The 24,524-nt window shown below is 34.3% G+C and overlaps 1 protein-coding gene across 6 annotated transcripts in view; it reads right to left on the reverse strand.

Moving 5' to 3' along the window:
* Positions 1–24,524, reverse strand: part of Dcdc1 (doublecortin domain containing 1) — a 479,867-nt gene that overhangs the window by 74,044 nt on the left and 381,299 nt on the right. For all 6 annotated transcript variants that reach the window (XM_048788537.1, XM_048788536.1, XM_048788535.1 and 3 more), the window contains 5 exons: positions 22,019–22,142; positions 10,577–10,752; positions 6,616–6,708; positions 3,002–3,101; positions 1,018–1,153 (listed from right to left, as the gene is read on the reverse strand). In XM_048788537.1, the coding sequence (XP_048644494.1) occupies positions 1,018–1,153; positions 3,002–3,101; positions 6,616–6,708; positions 10,577–10,752; positions 22,019–22,142 (629 nt within the window). The remainder of the gene's footprint in view (positions 1–1,017; positions 1,154–3,001; positions 3,102–6,615; positions 6,709–10,576; positions 10,753–22,018; positions 22,143–24,524) is intronic.

Raw genomic sequence — 24,524 nt, forward strand, 5'->3', positions numbered from 1 at the left:
AAAAAAAAAAAAAAAAAAAAAAAAAAAAAAAAAAAAAAAAAAAAACACCATTTATGGGCCTGAGAGAATTAGAGGCAAAAGACAGAAAAAACATAAAATCACAGGGAATCCTGCCTCTCCTTATAGGCTTCACTTTGAGTACCTTAGTTGTCTGTGGAAACATTGAGGACACTGCCCATTGTTCAGTACACTGTGACAGGGTCACCTCTTGAGCTATTCTTATCACTCCAATCTGAGGCACAGTCACATGAACCTGGATCTAGTTTCTGGGAGGTGTACCTAAGACATAGTATTTGCTTAGAGTCTTCCTGGGGAGCTTTCCAGAAGGAGTCACCAAACAGGAATGAGCTGTCTCTGTAACAGTTTGTAGACATGACTACTGAGTCACTGCAAGGCTTCAGAGGGCCAGAATGAACAAAGGAGAGCCTACATCAGGAAAGAGGTACCACCCACCCAAAGCATCTCTGGGCCAAAACAATGGAACCCAAGTTGCCCCAGCCATAGACATCAGCAGGGAGCAAGACAATCTACATGCCAAGTTCTTTCCTGTCATCCTGGAGAGGAACTAAAGTGAGGATATGGAGACTGAGAAACCAGAAAGCCCTCCCTAAAGAGACTAATTAAATCAATTGATGGATCAACATTTACACCGGAGTGGACATTTAATTTTTTCTTGATGGAAATGTATGAGGCTCAGATCTGTTAAAGACATATAAAGAGATTATGTGCTTTTTGAGATACAAATTGTAGTATGAAAAAATATGCAACCCTGTTAAATATAAAAATTAGTCTAAAGAGCTAAATAGCAAGATGAACAGTTGAAATATAATCTGTGCAAAATTTTTATTTTAATATAAAACAATATCAAACATTTTATTTTGGCAGAATATAAAAAGATAAAATAATTTCATAGTTTAGGGGTGTACTTGCCTAGGATGTACAAAGCCATGGATTTGATCCTCAGCTCCAACAAAAGAAAATAACAATAAGAGAAAGAAGAGGAATTCCAATGCTTACTTTCTTCCTTACGTGTGCTGCAGAAGGTTTGAATTTTGGAAATGTCAGATGCTAGGTTCCTGAGGAAGATTTGCTTCTTTTGCTGAGCAATAGACAGGTCAGGATTGATCCAATGTTCTCCACATGAAACATATACCTGTCAAAGAAAAGAATCGCTGATTCTGTACCAGTATTTGTAATAGCCCAAACTGGAAACAATCACAGAAATCAAAATACCATATAATAGTTGAATGGTCAAAAAATGGTGGTGTCATGGAATACTATTTAGTATTTAGAAAGTATAAACTGTCAACAAAAACAATTTTGATAATTTTCGAGAATTTTATATGGGGTGAGAAAAGTACTTCACACTATCTCTGCAACTTCTGTGGGTCTACAATAATTTAAATATTAAAATGTTTTACATACAATTTCTTAAGAACAGAGGAAAAGTAAAAAGTGAAAGGTGGGCACCATTAAGGGTTGGCATACTGGGGCTACAGCATAAATCTGGCCTGCTGCTTGTTGTTGTAAATAGAGTTTTATTGGAATCCTGCTATGCCCATTCATTATAGGTTGTCCATGGCTGCTTTCATGCTACAGCTACAGAAGTGATATTTCCGTAGAGACCACATGGCCCACAAAGTTTAAGATTTTTACTTTCTGGCCCTTGGCAGAAAATTTCTTACAATTTCTGGTATAAGTGAATTTATAATATTAACACCAAAATGTTAATATGGATATTTCTGGATAGAGAGATTATGGATGAGACTTTTTCCTCTTTATTGTTATTGCATATATTTCTTAAATGTCCTTAAATGAATATATATATCTTTAAAAATGAAAAAAGATTATGATATATTGAAAAGACTCAGTATGAAGTAAGGGAAACCCAGTGCTGCCTTTTCTGATTATTACACACTCATCAGTACAAAGACTCTTTGTGTGAGGACCTAAGGAAACTTTCTTTAAAAATTCCTCTTCTTGAACATCACGTTTCTTGATAATATTATGAATACACTAAATCATACAACCACTCATGTTTCAATCTTTATGTTGATTACTCAGAGAGTGGCAGGTTAATATACAATCATCCTGGCTCCATTTTATCTTCCTTACACCCATACACCCTTTGCCCTGGTAACCTCATCTACACTTACCTTTAGACTAAATTTATCTTTTGTTACAGTATATTTTAATACAAGTTGCCTAAATTCTGTCTCAAAAAAAAAAAAAACACAGTAAATAATCATGGCAGCATACACACACAAACATTAAAAACAAACTCTTTGAAGTGATGGCATTAGCATTTAAATTAAGATCTACTAAATTCCAAGAACACCCTATATGCTTCCTATGATATCGGTCATTGGTGACTGGGTTTAAGAGTCTCTCAAGGTTGCTTATCTTCAGAGTCTGAGGCAAGTTCTGACAATATTATGCAATCTTTGTTCTCAGTGTAAAGAATTTCAGGCATTAGTTAGGGCAGATTTTTGTTTTTGTTTTATTCCAAGCTGATGCCTTGAATTCAAAAATGGGAGAAAAGACTAGGTTGCTAAAGTCCTTCCGATTCTCAACTTTCTCTAACCTCCCAAATAGAGTGTATTAAAAACTGGATATAATATTTTCCTGAAAAATTGACATTATTTTTAAGAAATCATTAAACAACTATATTGCATATGCCTCAAAAAGAGTAAAGGATCTATTTCCTTAAAAGTCAGAGAGATAAATCACAAGTGGTCGATAATATGGCCTTCTCTGGTTTCTTCAGTTTTTAGTGGGGATAACAGAAGCCTCCATCTCAAAGGGTAGTAATGAACACTAAATGAACACACAGGAAGTTCTCAAAGATGCTAGTTATTAGTATAACTTTATGATGGTTGCTGAGTTAGGATAATCCTGAGAGAAAATAACAATGCTAAGCATCTGAAGTCTTCCAATGAAGGATACTTTTCCTTTGGTGGCATTCATATAGTAACACTTTGTTTCAAATCCACTTGTTTACCATTTCATCTCTTTGCAGGTCCTTTAGGGAAAAGATTTCCATGCCCTTTTCATTGAATAATCTCCGAGCTGCAGAAGGTAATTTTAAAATTTCAGTGCACCTGTAATAAAAAATATAAAAACTGACCTTGAACACAGAATGCTTCCATCAATAGAGAGAGAAAATAAAAGAAATCAAGGTCTGGGTTGTGTTGACAACTCTGTCTGCAGGGCTGAGCTAGTTTAGAGCTAGGTTCTAGAGTCATCATATCCTTTTGAGTCTTCATTTCCCCTATCCAAGTTGTGATGCTTGGGGGAAAGTCTTTAACCTTTCTCAGCCTAAATTTCTTATCTTCAGGATTGTTGTGAGGATTAAAAGTTGATTTGAAAAGTGCTCAGCACAGTGGCAGGCATGACCAACAAATAGGTAGACATATCCTTACTGACTTCATTCCTCAGTGGGCCCTACATCTTTTCATCTACGCCTCTGGTTCATGCTATTCCTTCTCTCTAAAACACCTTCCTTGACTTTTACTGTTGAAACTTTGATCTTTCTCCAAGATTGCAAAAGGCACCATCAGTCACCAAGCAATCCCTTAGCTTTCTTCACTAGAAATGATCTCTTCTGCCGCAGTCTGGCTGGACACAAATCAGGAGCCACTGAAGCAGGAACAAACTTTATTTCTGAACTCCACCAGCACACTCCACACACGCTCCCAGGAAAAATGCCGAATGCCACACCACGCGGCTCCTCCCCGACACACTACTCCAACGGGAAATCCCTCCTCCAGAAATCCCTCCTACCGCACTTCCCCAACCAATGGGAACTCTCTGGGAGTCCTGCGAGAGCTCTAAAGTAGCAGGCCAAGGCAGACAGCAGGGGTCTAATATCCAATTGAATGCAGATCTTAACATAATCATTATCATCTCAATAGCTTGCTGGCGTCACCTTTCAACCAAAAATGCCATGCATCATTCCTACTTGGCTATGGCTCTCAGCACTCTTCAAAATAGAAATTTTTGACTTGGCTAAACACTAAATATTGATTTCTTTCCCTCTCAAACAAGAGCTGGGTATGCCCTGTGGGTATTGAAATAAATGGCACAAGTTCCCTGAAGAGCTGCCTACCTAGTTAGCAACAGACTTATAGTGTGACATTGTAGCTGCCAGTGTACTGAAAGAACACAGAGGGAAAACAATGAATCTATGGAAGTGACATTTGAGTAGGACTTCAAAGGGTGAATAGGAGTTCATAAGGGGCTAAGCTACAGCTGAGTGTATGGACTGGAGGAGGGGCCAGATGAAACTGAAAAAGAAAACGGGAATTAATTTAAAACACTCAGGATCCTGGATAGTGTTGGGAAAAGTATAAACGGCAGCCATACCCCAGAGAAAAAACCCCAACATGGCGCCTAAGCACCTCTTCTTCCTACCTTCTTCTTTTCTGCAGTGGCGCGAAAAGTTCCTGCCAGTGTGAACTCTCCCGCCGGCGCCAATTTCAAATCTCACTGGCGGGGAACCTTAGCCCCAATGAGAACTAATTCCTGGGCTCCGGAGCTGATATCTGAAAGAACTTGCCAATAAACGGGTTGCCTGCCATTTATCTAAGCCCTACCATCTCCCCCTTAGTTCTATATAAGCACACAGCTTTTTGCAATAAAATTGGAATTCTCCCGGCGAAGTGTCTTTGCGTGGGGAATTCTTTCAGATAGAACCTGGCTTCTATCTCAAACAGGAGGCCACAGGAGATATTAGAGAAAATGCATGTTATTATAGATTTGCCTTTTAGAAGGTTAAAGGCCAGAAAGTTAGAAAATGGACCGGTAGTGGGAGAGGCTGGACCCTAGGTAGCCAGTTTATATTAGGGATAAAGAGGTAGGAATTATGGGGAAGGAGTAGAGTTAAGGAGAGTGATTCTGCATTTCCTAAGGATATTCCCGTGGTGACCCTACCTTTAGAAGGAGGAAAGTGAAAGGTTCTTGCTAAATATATTTGATGTTAGAATGTACTGTTTATAGCAAGTGAGTTAGCAGTATCTTCATGCTCATCAGTAAGACTCGGCTGAATAAAGAACATGTTTAAATTTTATTACCTTCATTGAGATGAAGCAATTAAGTACATAATTGGGCCCTTTTTAAAAATTTTGTTTTAATAAGTTATACATGACAGTAGAATGCATTTATGCACTTTGATATATCATACATAGATGGGATATAATCTCTCATTTTTCTGAGTGTACATGTTGCAGAATCATATTGGTCATACAGTCACATATATACATACAGTAACAATGTCTCTTTCATTCTGCTATTCTTCCTATCCCCATATCCCCTCCCCTCTCTTCACTTCCCTCTACCTAATCTAAGGTAATGCTATTCTTCCCTAGTGTCCCCTGCCTTATTGTGAATAGCATCCGCATATTAGAGAAAACATTCTAGGCCCTCTATTTTTTTGAGACTGCCTCAGAAGGAAATAAACCTGTGAGAATTAAGCCTTTATGTCCTGTGCTTTAATTCTGAAAGCTGATAGACCAGTGGAGACCGGGCCTTGTTCCTCATCCATAAGAGTTGGTGAGGTAGAAGGAGCAGAAGGGGACCACAAGAGCATCAAGTCAGGGTCACAAATCTCCACGCTTCTGTTTGGATGACAGCCAGAGACTCAACCCAATTCCTTCTAACTTCCTCCACATCAACATCTTTGCAGGTTCAAGCAGTTACAATATGGCCTAAGAAGAGCTACCAACATCACTTCTGCTCCCACTCATATTTTCCTAGGGGAACTGTTTAGAGTCTGGGATATCTTGTTTTAGGACAATGTTTGAGAGAATAGAAGGAATGGGTGGTTAGTGGATGTTTCCTTCTCTCTGTTGTGTAACCCTAATTAATGTTGAGTTTGGCATATGTGGGTGGGTTAAAGAGGATTGGGACAAAGAGTTTCACACTGTATTTAACTCTTCTGTCTACTTCACATGATAGCCAATATGAGTGGGAAAAGGAAAAGAAAATAACTGGATTTTAAGTTCCTGAAAAGGAATGTGGGCTCTGAAATCAGATTGTCTGCGCTCAAATTCTATCCCTCTCACATTCTGGCTGGGTAACCTTGAAAAAATTACTTAACTTCTTAGAGCTTCATTTGCTTCATTTGTAGTAAATGAAGGGCAAGGCTTTGCTGAAGGCTTCCAGCTAGTTAATAGCAAAGTAGGGCTTAATATTAAACCCCTTGTCCTTTGACCCAGTGGGTTTTCTAATACTACAGGTTGCGTGCAAGAAGCAGAAGGCATCAAGAAAAAGTTCTACGTCTGTTACTCTAATATGAGACATTTTACACTACAGATGGATACTATAGTACCTATCTCCTGAGGCTGTTTTACAGATAAATATTCTAACACTATAAAGCACCTGGCATGTGAAAAGTAATGCAGTGAGGAAGATGGCATACCCCATAATCCCAGCCACTGGGGTGACTGAGGTGGGAGGATCCCAAGTTCAATACCAGTACAGGCAGCTTAGCAAGACCTTTATAATTAACAATTTGTTTCTTATGTAGATACAAATGTACTTTTTGTTAATGTTGTACACAATAATTCAGGCATTTGAGTGGAAAATGCCTTTACATTTAGCATATTAAATATTTACCTCTCCAAAAGATGATGAAATTCAGTCTCATTTATTTCAGTCACAGAATTCTTAGTAACACAGATTTTCTCTTTCCTTTCAGGATTAACATTTCTGAAACAAATTATTCAAGATTTGATTGTATTAGCATTAAATTATTAATTATCTCTCATATGAAAAATTAGGAGGTCTTAATTTACCATGATTTACCTTAAAACAGTCTTATCTTTATTTCAAACAAAGAATTTCCACTAATACAATTAAATACTAAACTTCATACTACATATTAAATAATAACATGTTGTTTTATAAACAAGTATACTATGAGTATTATACATAAGAAAATTAATTTGCAGTATTCTAGTCCTCTTTGACCATTTGACCCAGCTATCAAAGGACTTAAAATCAGCATACTATAGTGACGCAGCCACAACAATGTTTATAGTAGCTCAATTCACAATAGCTAGACTATGGAACAACCTAGGTGTCCCTCAATGGATGAATAGATAAAGAAAATGTGGTATATATACTCAATGGAATATTACTCAGCTTTAAAGAAGAGTGAAATTATGGCATTTGCCAGTAAATGGTTGGAGTTAGAGAATATCATGCTAAGCAAAATAAGCCAATCCCACAAAACCAAAGGCCAAATGTTTTCTCTAATATGCAAATGCTAATTCACAATAAGGCAGGGGGTACTAGGGAAGAATAGTGTCACCTTAGATTAGGTAGAGGGAAGTGATGGGAGGAGATAGAAGGGGATGTGGGATAGGAAAGATAGTAGGATGAAACAGACATTATTACTGTATTTATATATGTGACTGCATGACCAATATGATTACACAACATGCACACTCAGAAAAATGAGAGATTATATCCTATCTATGTATGGTATATCAAAGTGCATAAATGCATTCTATTGTCAAGTATAACTACTTAAAACAAATAAAAAATTTTTTAAATCCAATAAAATTGAACACTGTGAGATGTAAATTTGTCACCTTTGAAAAAAACACAGAGATTACATTAATTTTGTCTGTTTTATTCACATATGGTTCTATTATTAATTCAACCCTAAACTTTTGTGTGTTTTTTGCACTATTGTGGATTGAACTCAGAGTCTTATACATGCTAGACAAGTGCTCTACCTTTGAGCTATGCTCCCCAGTCCCAAACCGAAACATTTTTTTAAAAGAAAAATAATCATGATCACAAACGGTATTATTCGAATTTTCAAGTTAGAAAAACATTCTTTGCACTTTTAGAATCTCTTTATTAAATGAAATAATAGTGATCAAATGTAATGATTCATTCATTCAATCAATAAGCACTGACTTGAGGCTTACTGTAGCTCCCCCCCCCCTTTTTTTTTTTTTTGGTTTAGGGATTGAACTCAGGGGCACTCAACTACTGAACCACATCCCCATCTCTATTTTTGTATTTTATTTAGAGACAGAGTCTGTACTGTAGGCCTTTGATAATACAATTTAAGTGAATCTGTAATACCTCGATTAGCTAGAATACACTGTTCCATAGCAGACAGCACATACACCATTCCTATTTCCATCTCACAGATTGAGGCATTGCAGGTAAGTGTGAAACAGAATGGTAGTTATGAGGCTGGGAGGAGGCCAGGACAACTGGTGCAACGGAGTGTACAACCAGCTACAAAAATCTCAGTGGGAAGCAATGCAATGTGGAGTTCAGGGTTAACATCTAGAAATGTCCAAACTTATCATCAGAATATGCTTCTTATTACGGAGATGGGAGGTGTTGGGCAGTGTGGGGTTTTGAAGTGGGACTGGGGGAAGTGTTGGTAAGAATTATAACTAGAGAAATATAGAGGGATTGTTTATAAAAGGCCTTAAAAGCTATAGTAAGGAGCTTGAGTAAGTTCAGAGGTCACAACTTATTAACAATTATTATATGTACGTTGAAATGATTTGAAATATAAAGTTTACTATAGAGCTTTATATTGAGCCTTTCTTCTTATTATTCCTTAAAGTATCACTTATAAAATTTTCTTTGCTTAAAATACAATTCTAAAAAATGAAATTTGCCTCTGACAAAAAAATATCAGTTTTTAAGTTATATATTCTTGGCAGCCACTATCAAGACTAATTGAGAAGATTGTGTCACTAAGAATAATATCAATTAAGTGAAAAATACTACCATTTGATCTTCATTTGGTTTTGCAGATGGAGGAAACAATAACAAAGAGAAACCCTCAAAACTGTCTACAGGGAGCTATTAAATAACCGAAGGATAGCAGAACCAGAGCTGGGTTTAATTAAAGTAGATTTCTATTTCATCTTTCTCTCATGATTTTACTTGTAAAGGCACTAACCAATGGAACCTCTTTCTCAGGTTAATTCAAGGAATGTATCCATGTATATCAACAGAATTTATTTCTTCTGCAAGATATGTAGCTTGTATTTGTTAAAAGCAGCATTGCTGGGCTTCTATCTTGGATGACACTGGGATGCCATTCACACAATATAAACAGACCCTTCAACAGGTGGGTGACATGGCCGTTCTGCAGTATTAGCCAAGACTCTTTCCATGTAAACCTTTTGTTAACCAGTGTTTACATACAGCAGAGATGGGGGGAGGGATGCTATTGATGATCCTGTAGAATACTTTTGAGCCAACAAAGATTACATAATATTTAGTACAATTTTAGTGTCAAGTACATGCCAATGTATTTTAATTTCTCAGGAATATATAATTCATGAAAAAGTAAATAATGTCCGAATGCTTGATGAACCAGGACACACTATTCCATAAAAATAAATGTCAGACAATGGACAGTTTCATATACTCTTTGCCAGAATAATTGCCCAAAGTTGCCAGTCTCTCAAAATGTTTGGATTCCCTGACTGAACCTGCATTTTAAAACATTAATGTGATCTTACCTGCATATAATTTTGAGCCACAGTTAAAGATTAGAATAAAAATAAATAAATAAGAAATCATGTATTAACTTTGGGCTTTTAGGAAAAAGGTCAGACACTTTTTTAAAGGCATTAACCTCACATTTTACATGTAGCAGAATGAGCTAATTATGAAATGTATGCGTCAAAGATTTCAATTTCAGGCTTGACTTTACTTTGAAGATTAATTTTTTACTTTATCATCTTTACAGGCAGTTCAGTGGACAGCCAATATGAATGTTACTCATTGTTCAGCGATGTATGAAGTATATTTAATCAATGTGAAGAAAGTAATATTAAACCATTATCGGCAGTTTCAAATATCCTAAATGTTTCAAATGAAAGGTCAAGAGGTAATATTGTTGGTAATTATATGAGAAACAATGTGTTTAACTCATTCTTTACATCAAAGCTTCTCAATGACCTATGATTACTTTTTCATAAAATGTAATAAAAATATAACAGGTGATTTTTCACCAATGTTAGAAAAACACTGACTGTTTAGAAAGATTTTATTTCAATCATAAGGTAAAATCAATGCTTTTCTAGGAAGATAAACTTTTAAAATATCCAGAGGAAAGAATATGTTATATAAAGCTATACTTTTGAGAACTGTATTTGTTCATTATGTATTTCAAAGGTATAAATATGAATAATTGTGTATAATAGTAACTTAAATGAAGAATTACAAAGTTATAATTAAGAAGCAATTTGTGAGTTCAGTTATATCAACATGTTAATAAAACTCAAGCAAAAGTGCTAATTCCAAACAGACATTTATCATAGAACCTTTTTAAAATCAAAGATACTTATTTCTAATTCATTATTTTCTCCTGTGCCTAGCCTATATCAGCAGAGATCGAATTAATTTCCTGATATAGCAACTAAATGAATTTTTGTATCTGTTTTCACCTTTAAATATCAACTAGGAGCACTCTTTCTAAATAAATACATAATTACCCCCAGAAAGACACTCATAATAAAGTAGACAAAAATCTATAGAAACTAGAAAGTATATTTAATGATAATGATGAGCAAGTCATTCTTACTGTGTTTTAGATGATATTTCTGGACAAATTGTAACAAGGGATCTGCTTTTATTCTTATCTCCGTTCCTCAAAACTCTGAGTCTCATAGGGACATACTGCTCTGGTGTCTTCTGGATGGGTTTCTTCATGGGAGGGCTGTTGGGAATAAGCAGTCCTTCTATTGGCCAATCAAAGTCCTTTAGAAAGAAATTATAAAAATGTGATAATAAATAAAAAGAGTCACTTCTAGAATTATATATTTAAACTTTCATTTATTCAGCAAATATTTATTGGGCCCCTTGGCTATTCCAGATAATTCTAATTAACATTTTATTTGCATAAACATGAAAATTAATGATTTTAAAAATTTATGTAAGATTTGTGGATGATTTATTCCATTTGACAGAAACACCATTCTAGAAAAGTAGAACTTGGAGTTTTTTTTCCCTCATCATGAAGTATCTTTAATCAATGTAAAGAAAAGAAGAATGTGCAAAAAATGGTATTATGATAGCCTGGAATAATATCATCTTAAACCAGATTTGGCAAAAAGATTATAAAGAAATAATTTTTTTATAAAGCAGAATAATATGATGAAATACCTTAAATACATTTTAGATGAATTGTTCTGGAATTCACTTACTTTCTATCTCTTCATCCATATATCCATTTATTTATGAATCAGTATATTATCAAATGTTTATTAACTACATTCCAGGGATAGTACTAGGCCCTGACAATAAAACTACAAACCAGGTAGGATACTCTCCCTTAAGGGATTTACTTAAAGTTATACTTTCAGAACTTTGGGGAAATATAGAAACTTACATAGAAATAAACTGGCAATTACAATTGTGTAAGTATAACAGTGACAGAGTTCCATACTCTGTGCTGTAGAACTATATAAGACCCTAACTAAATACTGCCTTTGAACAGTCCTAAAGCCTCAGTAGGAGCTAGTTCAGTAAAGGATGGGAAAAAGTGTATCTATCAAATTTAAAATTAATAGAACATGATGCTTGGGCAATAAAAGAAAGCAAGGATGGCTCCCAGAGCATAGTTTAATAAGCAACTGTAGAAAGTATTGCTGTTCACAGACACTCCCACAAGAAGAGTAAATGAGGGAAAGAGTGATCAGAGATGATGCTAGGCATGGCTAGTCCAAGTTAATTCATTCGTAGCTTCCTTCTACCTGCATAGAAAATTATCTGTAGCATCTCCTGTTGATGCAATATGGGGAATGGTAGAGAAATACCATAACTTCTTATAAGAGAGTAAGTCTGTTTCTGTGTTCCAATCTCTTTAGTATGTCTATTTATCGACCCCTATGCAGTATCAAATGCCTTGATTACAACAGTTTTAGATCTAGTAAGTTTTCATGTCTAGGAGGTCAAGTACTTCTACCTTGTTATTCTCCTTTGGATATTGGCTCTTGTGGAGCCCATGCTCTTTCCCATATATATTTATGAATCAGCTTCTTTTGTTTTTTAAAAAGTCTGTTTGGAATATGTATTCTGTATATTAGGTTAAGAAAATTGCATATTTTTGAGGGTTTTCTTTCAGGGCTAGAGGTCTCAGTCAGTGGCAGAGTGCTGGCCCAGCACATATTAAGCCCTGGGTTTGATCCCCAGCACTACAAAAATGTTTTTTCTACACTGTGCATTGAATCATATAATGCTCTTTTTCCTTAAATTTACTGTGCTCATGTGATTACTTATACTTTCATCAGCTTTGTATTAATTACATTAATTGGTTTTCAAAGTTTAAACTAATGGTACATTCCTGGATGGATCCAAATGATGTATTATCATTTTTATAGATTGCAGAATTCAATTTGCAATATTTGTTTTCAGGATTTTCATTTATACATTCATAAATAAAGTTAACATGTAGTTTTCTTATTCTATCCTCATCAAGGTTTGGTATCAGTGTTATTCTAGCCTTACAGAATGAGTAGGACAATGTTGCTTCTTGTATTCTGAATTTTTTAAAACATGTTTGGTAGAATCGATCAATAAAATCGTTAGGTTAGAGTGTTCTTTTCTGGGAGATTTTAGCTACTACTGATTCTATTTTTTTCTATGGTTATTGGACTATTTAGGCTCCCTGACTCTTCTTGGCTCCTTTTTAATACATTACTTTTGCCCAAGAATTGATTATTTCACTTATCTACATTATTATGTTTATTAGCAGAAAGTTATTTATAATCATAAATCTCTTCTTAATCTCTCAGCATCCATACATATATCTTTCTTTTATTTTTGATATTATTTACTCTTTTTCTTTAATCAGTTTCACTGGATAAATTCACTTTATTAATATTTTCAAATAACTGACTTTTTGTTTTAATGATTCTATTATATAGATAGTATCCATTATATCAGTCTCTGCTCTTATAATTTTCTTTCTTCTTCCAATTCTTACAGCTCATTTTACCATTATTTTTCTAATTCCTTAAATTGAATGCTTATCTCATTAATTTTTATCTTCCCTCCTTTTTTTTAAAGAGAGAGAGAGAGAGAGAGAGAGAGAGAGAGACCTTCTTTTTTAATACAAACATTTAGAATTAGAACTTTGCTTCAAGAATACTTCTCAACCCACATTTTTTGCTTTGGTTCTAAATATATGTCTTTTAAAATTTCATTATGATTTATTTTTTGTTCATAAGTTAAAGTGTCTCTAAATTTCCCAACATAGGACCTTTTGTACTAATTTCTAATTTCATCCATTAGCAAAACCTGGTTCCATTCCTTTTCATCTACCCCTACTCTATCACCCTTGTCAAAGGCATAATTTTCTCTCCAACAGAGATTGCAAAAGGCTCCCACCCACTTATTCTTACCTCCATTAGTCTCTTTCCCTCTATTATCACAAGATCCTATTAAGACTGAAGTCAGAGCACATTCCTCCTCTGATTCAAAGCCTCCAATGGTTTCCTGTCTCAGATTAAGAGTCAAAAGTCTTATAATGGCCTACAAGGCCCAGCATGGTTAGCCAGATATGGTGGCACATGCCTGTTATTCCAGCTATTCATGAGGCTAAGGCAGAAGGATCTCAGGTTTGAGGCCAGCCTGAGCTACTTAGTGAGACTCTGTCTCAAAAACAAACAAAAAAGTGTCAGTGGTTACAAGGCCCTTGTGTGATCCACACCTCTTTGTTCTCTTCTTTCTCTCCAATATTGCCTCCTGTTGTTCTCTCCACAGTTCACACTGCATCTGTAATTTTGTGCCTCATAGTTCCTTAAACATTATCTCAGGTTCTTTGCATTGTCTGGAATATCCTTCCCCTTTGGGTCTTTACTCAAATATCGCCTCAAAGAAGCATTCCTCCTGTAACCCTAGAATACTAACTACTCTGTATCATTGCTTCTAGTTTACTCTTAGCTCTCATTATTGACTAACATTTGTAAGAGCAATATAGAATGGCTAAGGGTTTGGGCTCTTGAACAAGCCTGACTGCATTTGAATCTTTGACTTGTCATTTTCTGCATAACTTGAGAAAATCTTTAACCAAAGAGAGATGGAAGCTGAAGTATAAATTCTTCCCTTTATTCTCTAAGAGAAAATCTGCTAAGAACACTCTTTCAGTGGCTTCTTGGATGACAGCTTGATAGCACATTCTCACACTGGCTCTCCTTTCTGCCCTCTTGTCCCTTACTCCTGTTCCCTGCGACTGGACTTCTTTTTTTTTTCTTAGAGTTTCTGGGGAACCCAAAGACATCATAATCCATATGAACTAAAAGTGGGAACTATTTCCTAAAGGGGACATAGGTACCTACCCAAAGAAAAAGGAAGTCATGTTGGCACGCAAAACCTCAGAAGGTCACAATAAAGGTGGTCCTAGAGTCCTGGGAGTATCCAACTAACATGACAAAGATAAAAATGGATTGGGGGAATGTGCTGGCATGGTAGTCCAGCACAGATCAAGTCACAAGGCCTTTAGTTTATGGACAAGGAGAACATGTTTGTTTGTTTTTTCAAAGCTAATATAACATTAGTACAATTATACCTAATTTACATTTCCTAAACAGTTTTAAGAATTTTGCAATTATGCTGAAAAAAGTGTTTTAAATAAGTTATAAATAAAATCTGAAAGTTGTGAAGATTTTATTCTGAAATGACATCTAATTATGATGTGCTAATTTGTGAGATGAGTGAGTAAACAACAATTGCTTTTAATTAGGAGAAAAGCCACATAAACAAATGTTTTAAATTTTGATGAGAAGCGTTTTTTAGTTTAATGCTTTTTCCTTTATATTTGAATAAACATGTTAATACAGTGACATACAATGAGCTTAATTTATCACACTTCTAAATAAGCAAAGTTTGCATTTAAAAAGTATTATTTTATTGCTTTATTATTTTATTGCTTACTTTCACTGAGAACCTTTCACCTTTCACCTGTATGGAGATTAAATTGCAAAAAGCACACTATAATCTGTTTATTTAAATAAGTGCCTGTTATCCACCAACAGAGCTACATGAGTTTGCTCTCCCTTTCTGATTCTTTTTATTTTGGAGGGGGTAGGTGGGTGCTGGTGACTGGGTACTCAGAGGCACTCAACCACTGAGCCACATCCCCAGCCCTAATTTTTTTTGTATTTTATTTAGAGACAGGGTCTCACTGAGTTGCTTAGTGCCTCACCATTGCTGAGGCTGGCTTTGAACACACGATCCTCCTATCTCAGCCTCCTGAGTCTCTGGGATTACAGGCGTACACCACTGCACCTGGCTTTACTATGGTTCTTGACCAAACAAAATTAAAGGCTATGAAAAATGTATCATATTTTCATTTGAAATTCTTTTATTGTATAGAGTTTTATTTAATATGACAGTAGTTGTGTGGGGGCACATAACCTTTAAGAAGTAAGTTTAGGATCAATCTGTAACTATTCTACAGAAAAAAATACTAAGCAATTCAGAACAAATCAACTTTTACACTAGTTTCAGTCAAAAGAAAAAGATCAGAAAGTAAAGGGTGGATAGGTGAGAGAAGTGGGAGAGAAAAACCTCATTTAAGATTACTCTCATATTGAAGACTAGTGTAAAATAGCTAATATTTCTTCTTTTCTTTTTTGAAATACGGAAGGAAAGGCAAGGATAAAAAAAAAGCAAAGACTTCTTCATGCTTAGTCAGTGAACCTGCCAATTTATAGACCCAGGATATGAACTAAGAATTTTTCAATATTCTACACAACCTGTATTTCTGAGGAACATACTGGAAATGTAATACATAAGCTACCAGCTATTTGGATCTTCTCACTTCCAACTCATCATAAGAGGTAGCCAGTGTGGACATTGGCTTTAGCACCACCAAAGCACTGCTGACTCAGGTAGGCTTCCTTTACTTTCCAGGTGGAGGAAGGAAGCACAACAGTCCTCTCTTTTCAACGGGAGATATCACAGAAACCCAATCAAAGAGATGAAAAATTAGCTTGGGTTTCAAAATTTTCCAAGCTGGGTACTACCAATGGCAATTCTTCCTCTAAAATACTTTAATTTTGTACATGTATGAATACTCTGCAGTGAATCTCAACATTGTGTACAGACTGGGATACTAATTAGAATAAGATAGTCCATGTTTGTATAAATATATCAAAATAGATTCTACTGTCATGTACAACTAAAAAGAACAAATAAATATAAAAATAAAAAAACTTTAATTTTTGTTCTAATGTTTAAGGCACCTTTATTTTGTCCTTCATGGAAATAAAGAAACATGGTTTCAAGATAATAAAAGGTAACAAAAACATGGATAATTAAATAGGGCTAGAGTTCTATTTTTTCTCAGGTCTTCCAGGGCTCTATTCGTTCTCTGCTGGTTTTCCTTGTGTTCACAATATTCCATGACCCAGCTACACTGTCAGGCGATCCTGAGTTGTCACGGTGCTCCCTTGAAGGGATTATAATTATGCTTTTTTCTTTCTCACCTCTCTTAAGTGGACAAAACATGTTTTCATTTTGAGAGTCAGCTCGTTGATCTCAATTTCTTAGTCATGTGTGGCCCTACTTCATCTATTTGTTATTAAAAGACTAATAAGTAAATCAATCTTCAATTTTCTCTCTTGAACCTTCCCATATTCCCTTAAGTAATCTGTTGTTTGCTTTCAAGGATACATGTCTACCCATTCCTCTCCTCAAGATGGTTTCTTAGTTTATTTCAAAAGACCATTTGCTATTGATAGAAAGGGTCCATGGTCTATGTGTAAAAACCTATATTGTCCTGAATCCTCAGAGGCCTCCAAGGACATGCCTCTTATCACTTTTGGCTACTAGAAATATCATCTCTTAACAGATAAATAAAATTTGTACTTTTACCTTTTTTTTTTCTTTTGGTCTAGCCTGAGCCCATCCAAAGAGATATGATTTAATTTAGTAATTTAGAAATTTTTAAGTCACTATCCAATATACATTCCAAAATCTTAAGTCTCTTTGAAATCACTTTTTTTTCAAAGATTTCATTCTTGAATATGAAAAATCCATTGCTCCTTACATTTAAGTATTAAGAAATACAATTTTTCAATTCATAACTTTTTACTCAAGATGTGAGAAAATAACCCGAGTTTGTATAAATTATTCCCATGATCATAGTTACTAATGATGATTCTGCTTTTTATAAGCCTTTATTTAAAAAATATTTTTAAAATATCGGTATCCCCAAATACATGAGATGCTGTTTGTTGATAAAAAAAAATTATCAATTTCTTTTTAGAATGAATAATATTTAAAAGCTATAACAGCATGAAATCAGTTCTCAGATCAGCTGTCACCACTGAGAGGTAAACAGTTTAGAGCATTAATGCATTCAGAGAAACTACAAAAATAATCCCATATTTACATATTGTTTATATTTCCTTACATCTTCCCTTAGTCATCATTCTACTTTGGAAAGTTCTTGTTAAAGAATTAACAGGAGAATTGGACTCTCACTCAAGATAGTGTCTTTTAAATGGTTTTCTTAGGTTCAGAATTTTGACTTAATTTTTAGGCCGATTCAGGCAGTCATCCCAGCTACACTTTCTTTACTCTGATTGTATGACTGAATTAACTTGGTCAACAATTAGCCTTTTATTTCTGGAACCCCAAATTTTTATTTGAATTTCTTCCTCCTTTATTCATCAGCTATGCCTCTTTCTCTAGTTTCTTCCTTTCTGACTTACAACTTTAAGCTTCAGTTAGGGACTATGTCTATATCCTTTCTTGTTCTTTATGCACTGCCTAAATATATAACAAATAGTAGTTAGAAAAATGGTGAAGTTCAAAGATTAAGTTTGTAATAAAATTAATACATATGCTTACAGTGCCCAAAGTATTCTGTATTCCACAATAAAAATGTTACATTTCCTAATTACAGTCTTTACAACCAAATTATTAATTGCACTTAATTATATGCTGAAATAAAATAATCTTTTTGCTAAAAATCAACTGTGTGAAAATAAGACTGGAAAAAAATATGGTTCCTACTAATGTGATGGATCCAGGCTTGAAGCAAAATTGATTATATTTAAATTTGAGAGCTATCTGAATTCCAGGCTTGGTAACTTACTTTTTTCTCTTCCCCAAACATTTCAAGACATAGCAGGACCCTCAGACTGAGTCATTTGAAATACATGGTCAGTTTGCCTGACTTCAATTAATTTAATACCTTAGATCTCTCCCTTCAGTTTATAAGTGAAGGTCAGAGTTTTGTTGGAGTATAGTAAATTATCCATTCCACACAAAAGCTACTGTTCTATTTGAATGGCTAGAGAAAAAACTGAAGTTATATGTATTAATTCCTAAGATCATTCAGTTGTCAAATCTTAGACCATAAGCAAAATGTTATTTTTTAAGGTAAATGATCTAAAGAGAAATAGAAAATCCATTCATCAAACATATTAAAGCTGTTAGAATATTATTGAACAACTTCCAAAGGTGGTAAACTCTTGTTATGTAGATAGAACACACATATTTAAATCATCAATTTTATTTTATTTTTCTGAATACCTGGCCATCTCCATGACCTGTTTCTTTTGAAACCCTCTTTTGTGGTAGTTTTCTCAATCTGGTTAGCTTAGGTATCCTAATTACTTAAATAAATTTATTGAATGACTTTTACTTTGACTGACATAAAAGATAACCACAATATTTGTGAAATTTGTGAAAATTACAATTGTCTCTCATTCTACAAAAAGTACCTTCTTATAGGCTTCCCTGTCCATCCCTCTATCCATTCGGTGGATTAGAGGTATCCTGGTTTTGCCAATATATATAAGAAAAAAACCTCTTTTTTGTTTTTTAATTTTGTCATTTTGATACATATTCAATTATATTTAAAGGTCAAACTTCTTGCCAGAATTTTTGTCTCCTTTCAAGGGCAAGCTTCTCCTCAAGATAGTTTCTGAGTTTAGATGAAAGTTCAATAAACCATTTACCATTGGTAAAAGAGGCCCATGGTCTCCCTATATAGATACTTGAATACAATAAATAACATTTAGATAAATAGCTGTCCTGGATCCTCAGAGGCCTCAAAGGTCATGGCTTTTGACCTATTTGATTATGGGGCAAACTGTTGGCATTTGGTCACCACCAGCTAATATCCTGCCTGTTTTCTAGATTTTAGCCTCTGTCCTTCTTGGACTTCTAGAGAAAAATCTACAATCAGAGCAAGCCAAAGTGGTTTTTTCTTGGCATATGTGGCCCTACTGGTCTTTCCATGCCAACCTTCTATCCTGGACTCCATGTTGGCTCTCACTAGTGCTATGAACCCTATATCTCACAACATTAATTCCTAGGATCATTTAATTGTCAAATCCCAGACCATCCATTGCCCACCCACAGGCTCTGCTGTTTAGAAGCTCTCCTTTTTTTTTTTTTTCTTTTTTTTTTTTTATAAAACTCAGCTTTTTCCAGGCATAGTGGCACACAGCTTTTGCAGGGCATGAGGCTGAGGCAGGAGGATCACAAATTTAAGGCGAGACTCAGCAAATTAGTGAGGCCCTAGGCAACTTAGCAAGATCCTAATTCAAAATAAAAAATGAAAAGGGCTGGGGATTTGGCTCAGTGGATAAGTGTTTCTGGGTTCAATCCATGGTATGAAAAAGAAAAAGAAAAGAAAATCTCAGTTTTCTAGATTGTTATTTCACTGCAGTCTAAGTAAAAAGGCATCTTTGGGGCTTTAAGCAATGACTTCTCCTTTTCAGACAGCATGTGTCCTTTCACTAAAGTGCTGAGACTCGTCAGTTTACTCAGTGAAGAAGTACAGGAAAGCATGGTTTAAGGGGGACGAAAAAAAACACTTGATTAGATCAGAAAATACAACACAATCGGTAAGTTGATGACTCCCTGTTACAAACAACTCAATAATTCAAAACCTAGTGTAAAATTGTTAAATATTTTATTATGTATAATTGACCCAAGGAAGGGCATAGGAAACAAACTCAGCACCCAATCTAAGTGGGAAGTCTCATAGGAGACCCTCTCTCCTCATAAAATAAGAAGCATAATAGACTAAATTTCATTAAATAGGCAAACTAGAAATAATGTCTCTCCAGAAAGCTGCAAGTAAAATATACTGCCTCAAACATTTTCATTGTGTGGAGAAGAAAAATAATCTTCATTGAGAATTCATACCATAGACTGAAAAATATGATATAAAATGCATCAAAAAGAGGCAAAAGATGGAAAATATGTGTCAAGATACTTGAAGGTCAAATGAGAAGTCCTGGTGTATAGCCAGGACTATTAATGGAGTGAATACATACCAGAGAGAGAATGTTTGAAGGGATACGTGATAATTTCCTGGAAATTATGCAAGAGATCAACCCACAGATTCAAGAACCTCAAAGAACCTGTAAATCTGAAGCAGGATAAAATAAAAAGAAATCCTCAGCCAGGCATGGTGCCTGTGTGTCTTGGGAGGCTGAGGCAGGAGATCACAAGCTCTGGGCCAACCTTAGCAACTTAGTAAGACCTTTTCTCAAAAGAAAGGAAAAAAAGTCTGGGATGTAGCTCAGTGGTAGAGTAATCCTGGGTTCAATCACCAGTACCATAGGAGGAGGAGAAGGGGAAGAAATCCTCTCTCAGATATGCGGTTGTAAAACTGTAGAATATCAAAGAAAAGATATTAAAAGCAAATAGATAGAAAAAGGCATAGCATTTGAAACCACCACTGACTTCTCCATAGTAACAAGGAAGGCAGAAGTCAGTGGTATCTTCAGTTTGCTAAGTGAAAATACCTAACATGAATGAGGGCAACATAAAGACACTTTCAGATAAGGAGAAAACAGAAAGCTGAGCCTTGTGGTAGATAACCTAGGAGGATCACAAGTTTGAGGCCAGTATGAGCAACATAACAAGACCCCGTCTCAAAATACAAACAAAAAGGGCTGGAGATGTAGCTCAGTGGTAGAGCATTTGCCTAGCATGTGTGAGGTCCTGGGTTCCATTTCCAGTAATGCAAAAAAGCAAATAACAGCAACAACAAAAATATCAAAAGCATTTTCTACGAATAACTAAAAGAAGGATGTTCTAGGCCAAAGGAAAATAACCCTAGGTGGAGGGACTGAGATGTAAAAAAAAATTATAACAAGAAAGATGGAAACTGGGGGTAAACATAAATACGCATTAACTGCATACAGCAATGTTTATATCCAAGAGAATTTTTTTAAAGATACCACTTAAGTATATGACAATAATACCTTATATCACAAATAATATGATTGTAGTTATATATTCTGTTATTGATTATTTGAAAGAAGAGTGAATATATTTAACTTTGCATTTTGATGACTTATGTATGTAGGCTGAAATATATTCAGATTAAGAGAAGAACAATAACAACAGAGCGTGCAGAGGGTATAACTTCCAAGCTACAAAAAGTTGGGGTGGGGTACAGAAAAGTTAGGACAAATAGAAAATGAATAACAATCCAAATATATCTATAATTACAAAAATCAGAAAAGACCAAATGCTTTATTTTAAAGATAGAGATCATTAGATAAATTTCTCAAATTAACTACATGCTGATTACCAGAACTCTCCAAAGACAGAATATATAAAACTAGAAAGTAAAAGGATGAAAAGAATCTATACTAAACAAATAATAACCAAAAACACCAACAAAAATTGATATTTTCTATTAGTTTTGTATAAATGAAACTTTAATTAGACTAGAGTTTCTAAATAATGATAAAATTTCAATTTAATAGAAACATACAATATTTTGAATATGTGTATGCTTAAGAACTAAATTTCAAAACACATAATAAATAATATATTTGTAAATAAATTTGATGGGCAAGAAGAAATAGATTAATTTGTTATCATAATGAAAAACTTGAACACATCTACAGAAGGAGTAAGTTTTATCTTTGATATAGAACAACTACAATTCAAAAGATGCATGGAAATTTTCAGCAGGATGATCACATATGGGGTCGTAAAGTAAGTCCCAACAACTGCCTCTTCTACTAAGCCATACAACCTCATTAAGTTGTCCACTGGGAAGGACCGGCCACATGTAAGTAAGCTTGTTCCATAGGGGATTTTCAACTCTGGAATGCTTCCATTGGCCTGGCTTACTGATCCCTTCATGTTTTATGGCCCACCTAAAGCGAAATAAAAACAAAATGAGATGTAGCAAGGCTAAATGCCATTTCAAAATACATATTTTAATTGAGTACTTGCTATGTACTAGGCGAAGACTTAGTTTGAAATAAAAACGCCAGTCTGATCATTTGCTGCTTACAAGAGACACAAATGAAACTAATTTAAAAACACTAGATTTTAAAAATCAGAAAACATGTTAAATTAAGACAGAATTGTCAATATTATAATAGACTGAGGAATTTAACACAAAAGAAAGACTCATTTTATAATAATAATGACATCAAACAAAGCTTTTAGATATTCAGAGAGAAACTAATATACACACAATTATTATGGGAGAAATTATTACAAGATCAACAAATTACAAACTACAATGGCTTATTAAAATGACAGCTTATGTTAAAAAAAAAGCAATAAATAAAGACATAAAATATCTGACCACTCTAACAAATAAATGTAATTATGATCATTTATTTATACACATTGTGGTCTAACCGTCTGTCTTTCTCAACATTTTCTGAACATCTGTAATATTTGCTAAATATACACAAAGTAAACTTCAACACAATTGTAAAATAAAATTCACACACATTGTGACAAATAATAAAATATATTTAGATATAAGTGGAAGTTTAAATTTTACAGTTTGAATCATATAATAATTTAAAATCCGCACATCTCTTTCCCCAAATATTATTTATCAGATAGGAAAAAATTAACATGATCAATAGCTACTTAATCAATAAAAATAATCTATGTGAAAACTTATAGTATATATCTAGATTTATATTCAAATTAAACTCGAAGTGTTTATTTATTAACAGCTACATCAAAAAGGTAAATTAATGAAGCTTTCAACTCAATCACTTATTTTAAAAACATAAAATTATCCCATGGAAAATAGGTGAAGGGGAATTGAGATTTAAATATAACTAAATAATTTGTAAAAGTAATCTTCAGTGGAATGTTTTGAAGAAATGTTTTTGAAATAAAAAAAGAAAATACCAAATCTTTTGCAAACAAATCTAGATTAATAACACAAACTAAATGGGAAAATTAAGCTAAATTATTAATACAGAAGATCAAAAGTGAGAGTATATTATGCATGCTTAATAATAAATGCAATAATTCTGATAAAATAAATGAATTTCTGAAAAAAAATTTTTATGGATTTCAAATAGAAAACATCCTCACATATATAATTTCATAGGTCATGGAATATATCATTTTTTATGCTATATAATATATTCTAAACCATAAAGATATAGAAAACTAGTTAATTCATTCCATGAAAGGAAGATAAGCTTCATAATAAAGTCAATCACTAGCAATTTAAGAAAGATACAGCAATAATACATATAATTATATATGTAAAACTCCTTAATCAATATTAACCAATAAAATGTAATGTTATGTCAAAATCACCATAGCTAAAAAAAAAACTGGTCCTAAAAATGAAATGATGGACATTTATTAATAAAATACATCACTGATTAGTGAAGGAGAATATAGGAACCACACATCACCCATAATTTTCTATCACATATGATGGTCATCAGACCCTGAAAAAATTTCTAAGATTGACCAGCCCTATCAAACTATCTGCAGTACTCCACCTTATGTTGAAGGGCCCAGTTTTCCCACAAGCTTGCTGGAAATGCATGGGGCCCAGACACCAAGAGGTAGTGGGAACAGGAAAGACCTATTTCTAAACAACATGGAACCAGAAAAAATAAAGTTGATAGTTCTCAGAAGACAGGCAATGGTAGAATATAGCTCCCATGTTATATTTCCCTTCACTGAGAGTGAACTCATACACTTATTATCTGAATGATGATTTTTATATGTCTTATTTTCTCTTAATACCTCATAAAGTGTTAGCTATATACAAGACAATACATATTCCATAAGCTGAAATCAAGTCTAAAGAGAAATAAAAAATCCATTCATCAAACATATTCAAGCTGAACAATTTCCAAAGGTGGTAAACTCTTGTTATTGTAGATAAAACACACATATTTAAATCATCAATTTTTTTTGTTTTATTTTTCTGAATACCTGGCCATCTCCATGACCTGTTTCTTTTGAAACCCTCTTTTGTAGTAGTTTTCTCAATCACACATTAAGTTATTCCAGACCTGGAGATGTGAAAGCTCTCTTCTTGTCCTGCAGAGCCATTTTCAGGTTACTGTTACTCTATCCATCTCCAAAGATGCCCGGTGTTTTGAAACACATATCTGTAACCTATAGCACCTACTACCCTTTTTATTGAATTCATATTAGTTCTCCTGTATCCTCCCTTCCCATTTATTAAAGAATTTACCACCCTGGCTTACTTTTTTGTTTTTTCCACCTTTGCTCCTAAAATCATTCAACATCTT

The sequence above is a fragment of the Marmota marmota genome, unplaced genomic scaffold (genome assembly GCF_001458135.2).
Source record: "Marmota marmota marmota unplaced genomic scaffold, marMar, whole genome shotgun sequence".
Lineage (NCBI taxonomy): Eukaryota > Metazoa > Chordata > Mammalia > Rodentia > Sciuridae > Marmota > Marmota marmota.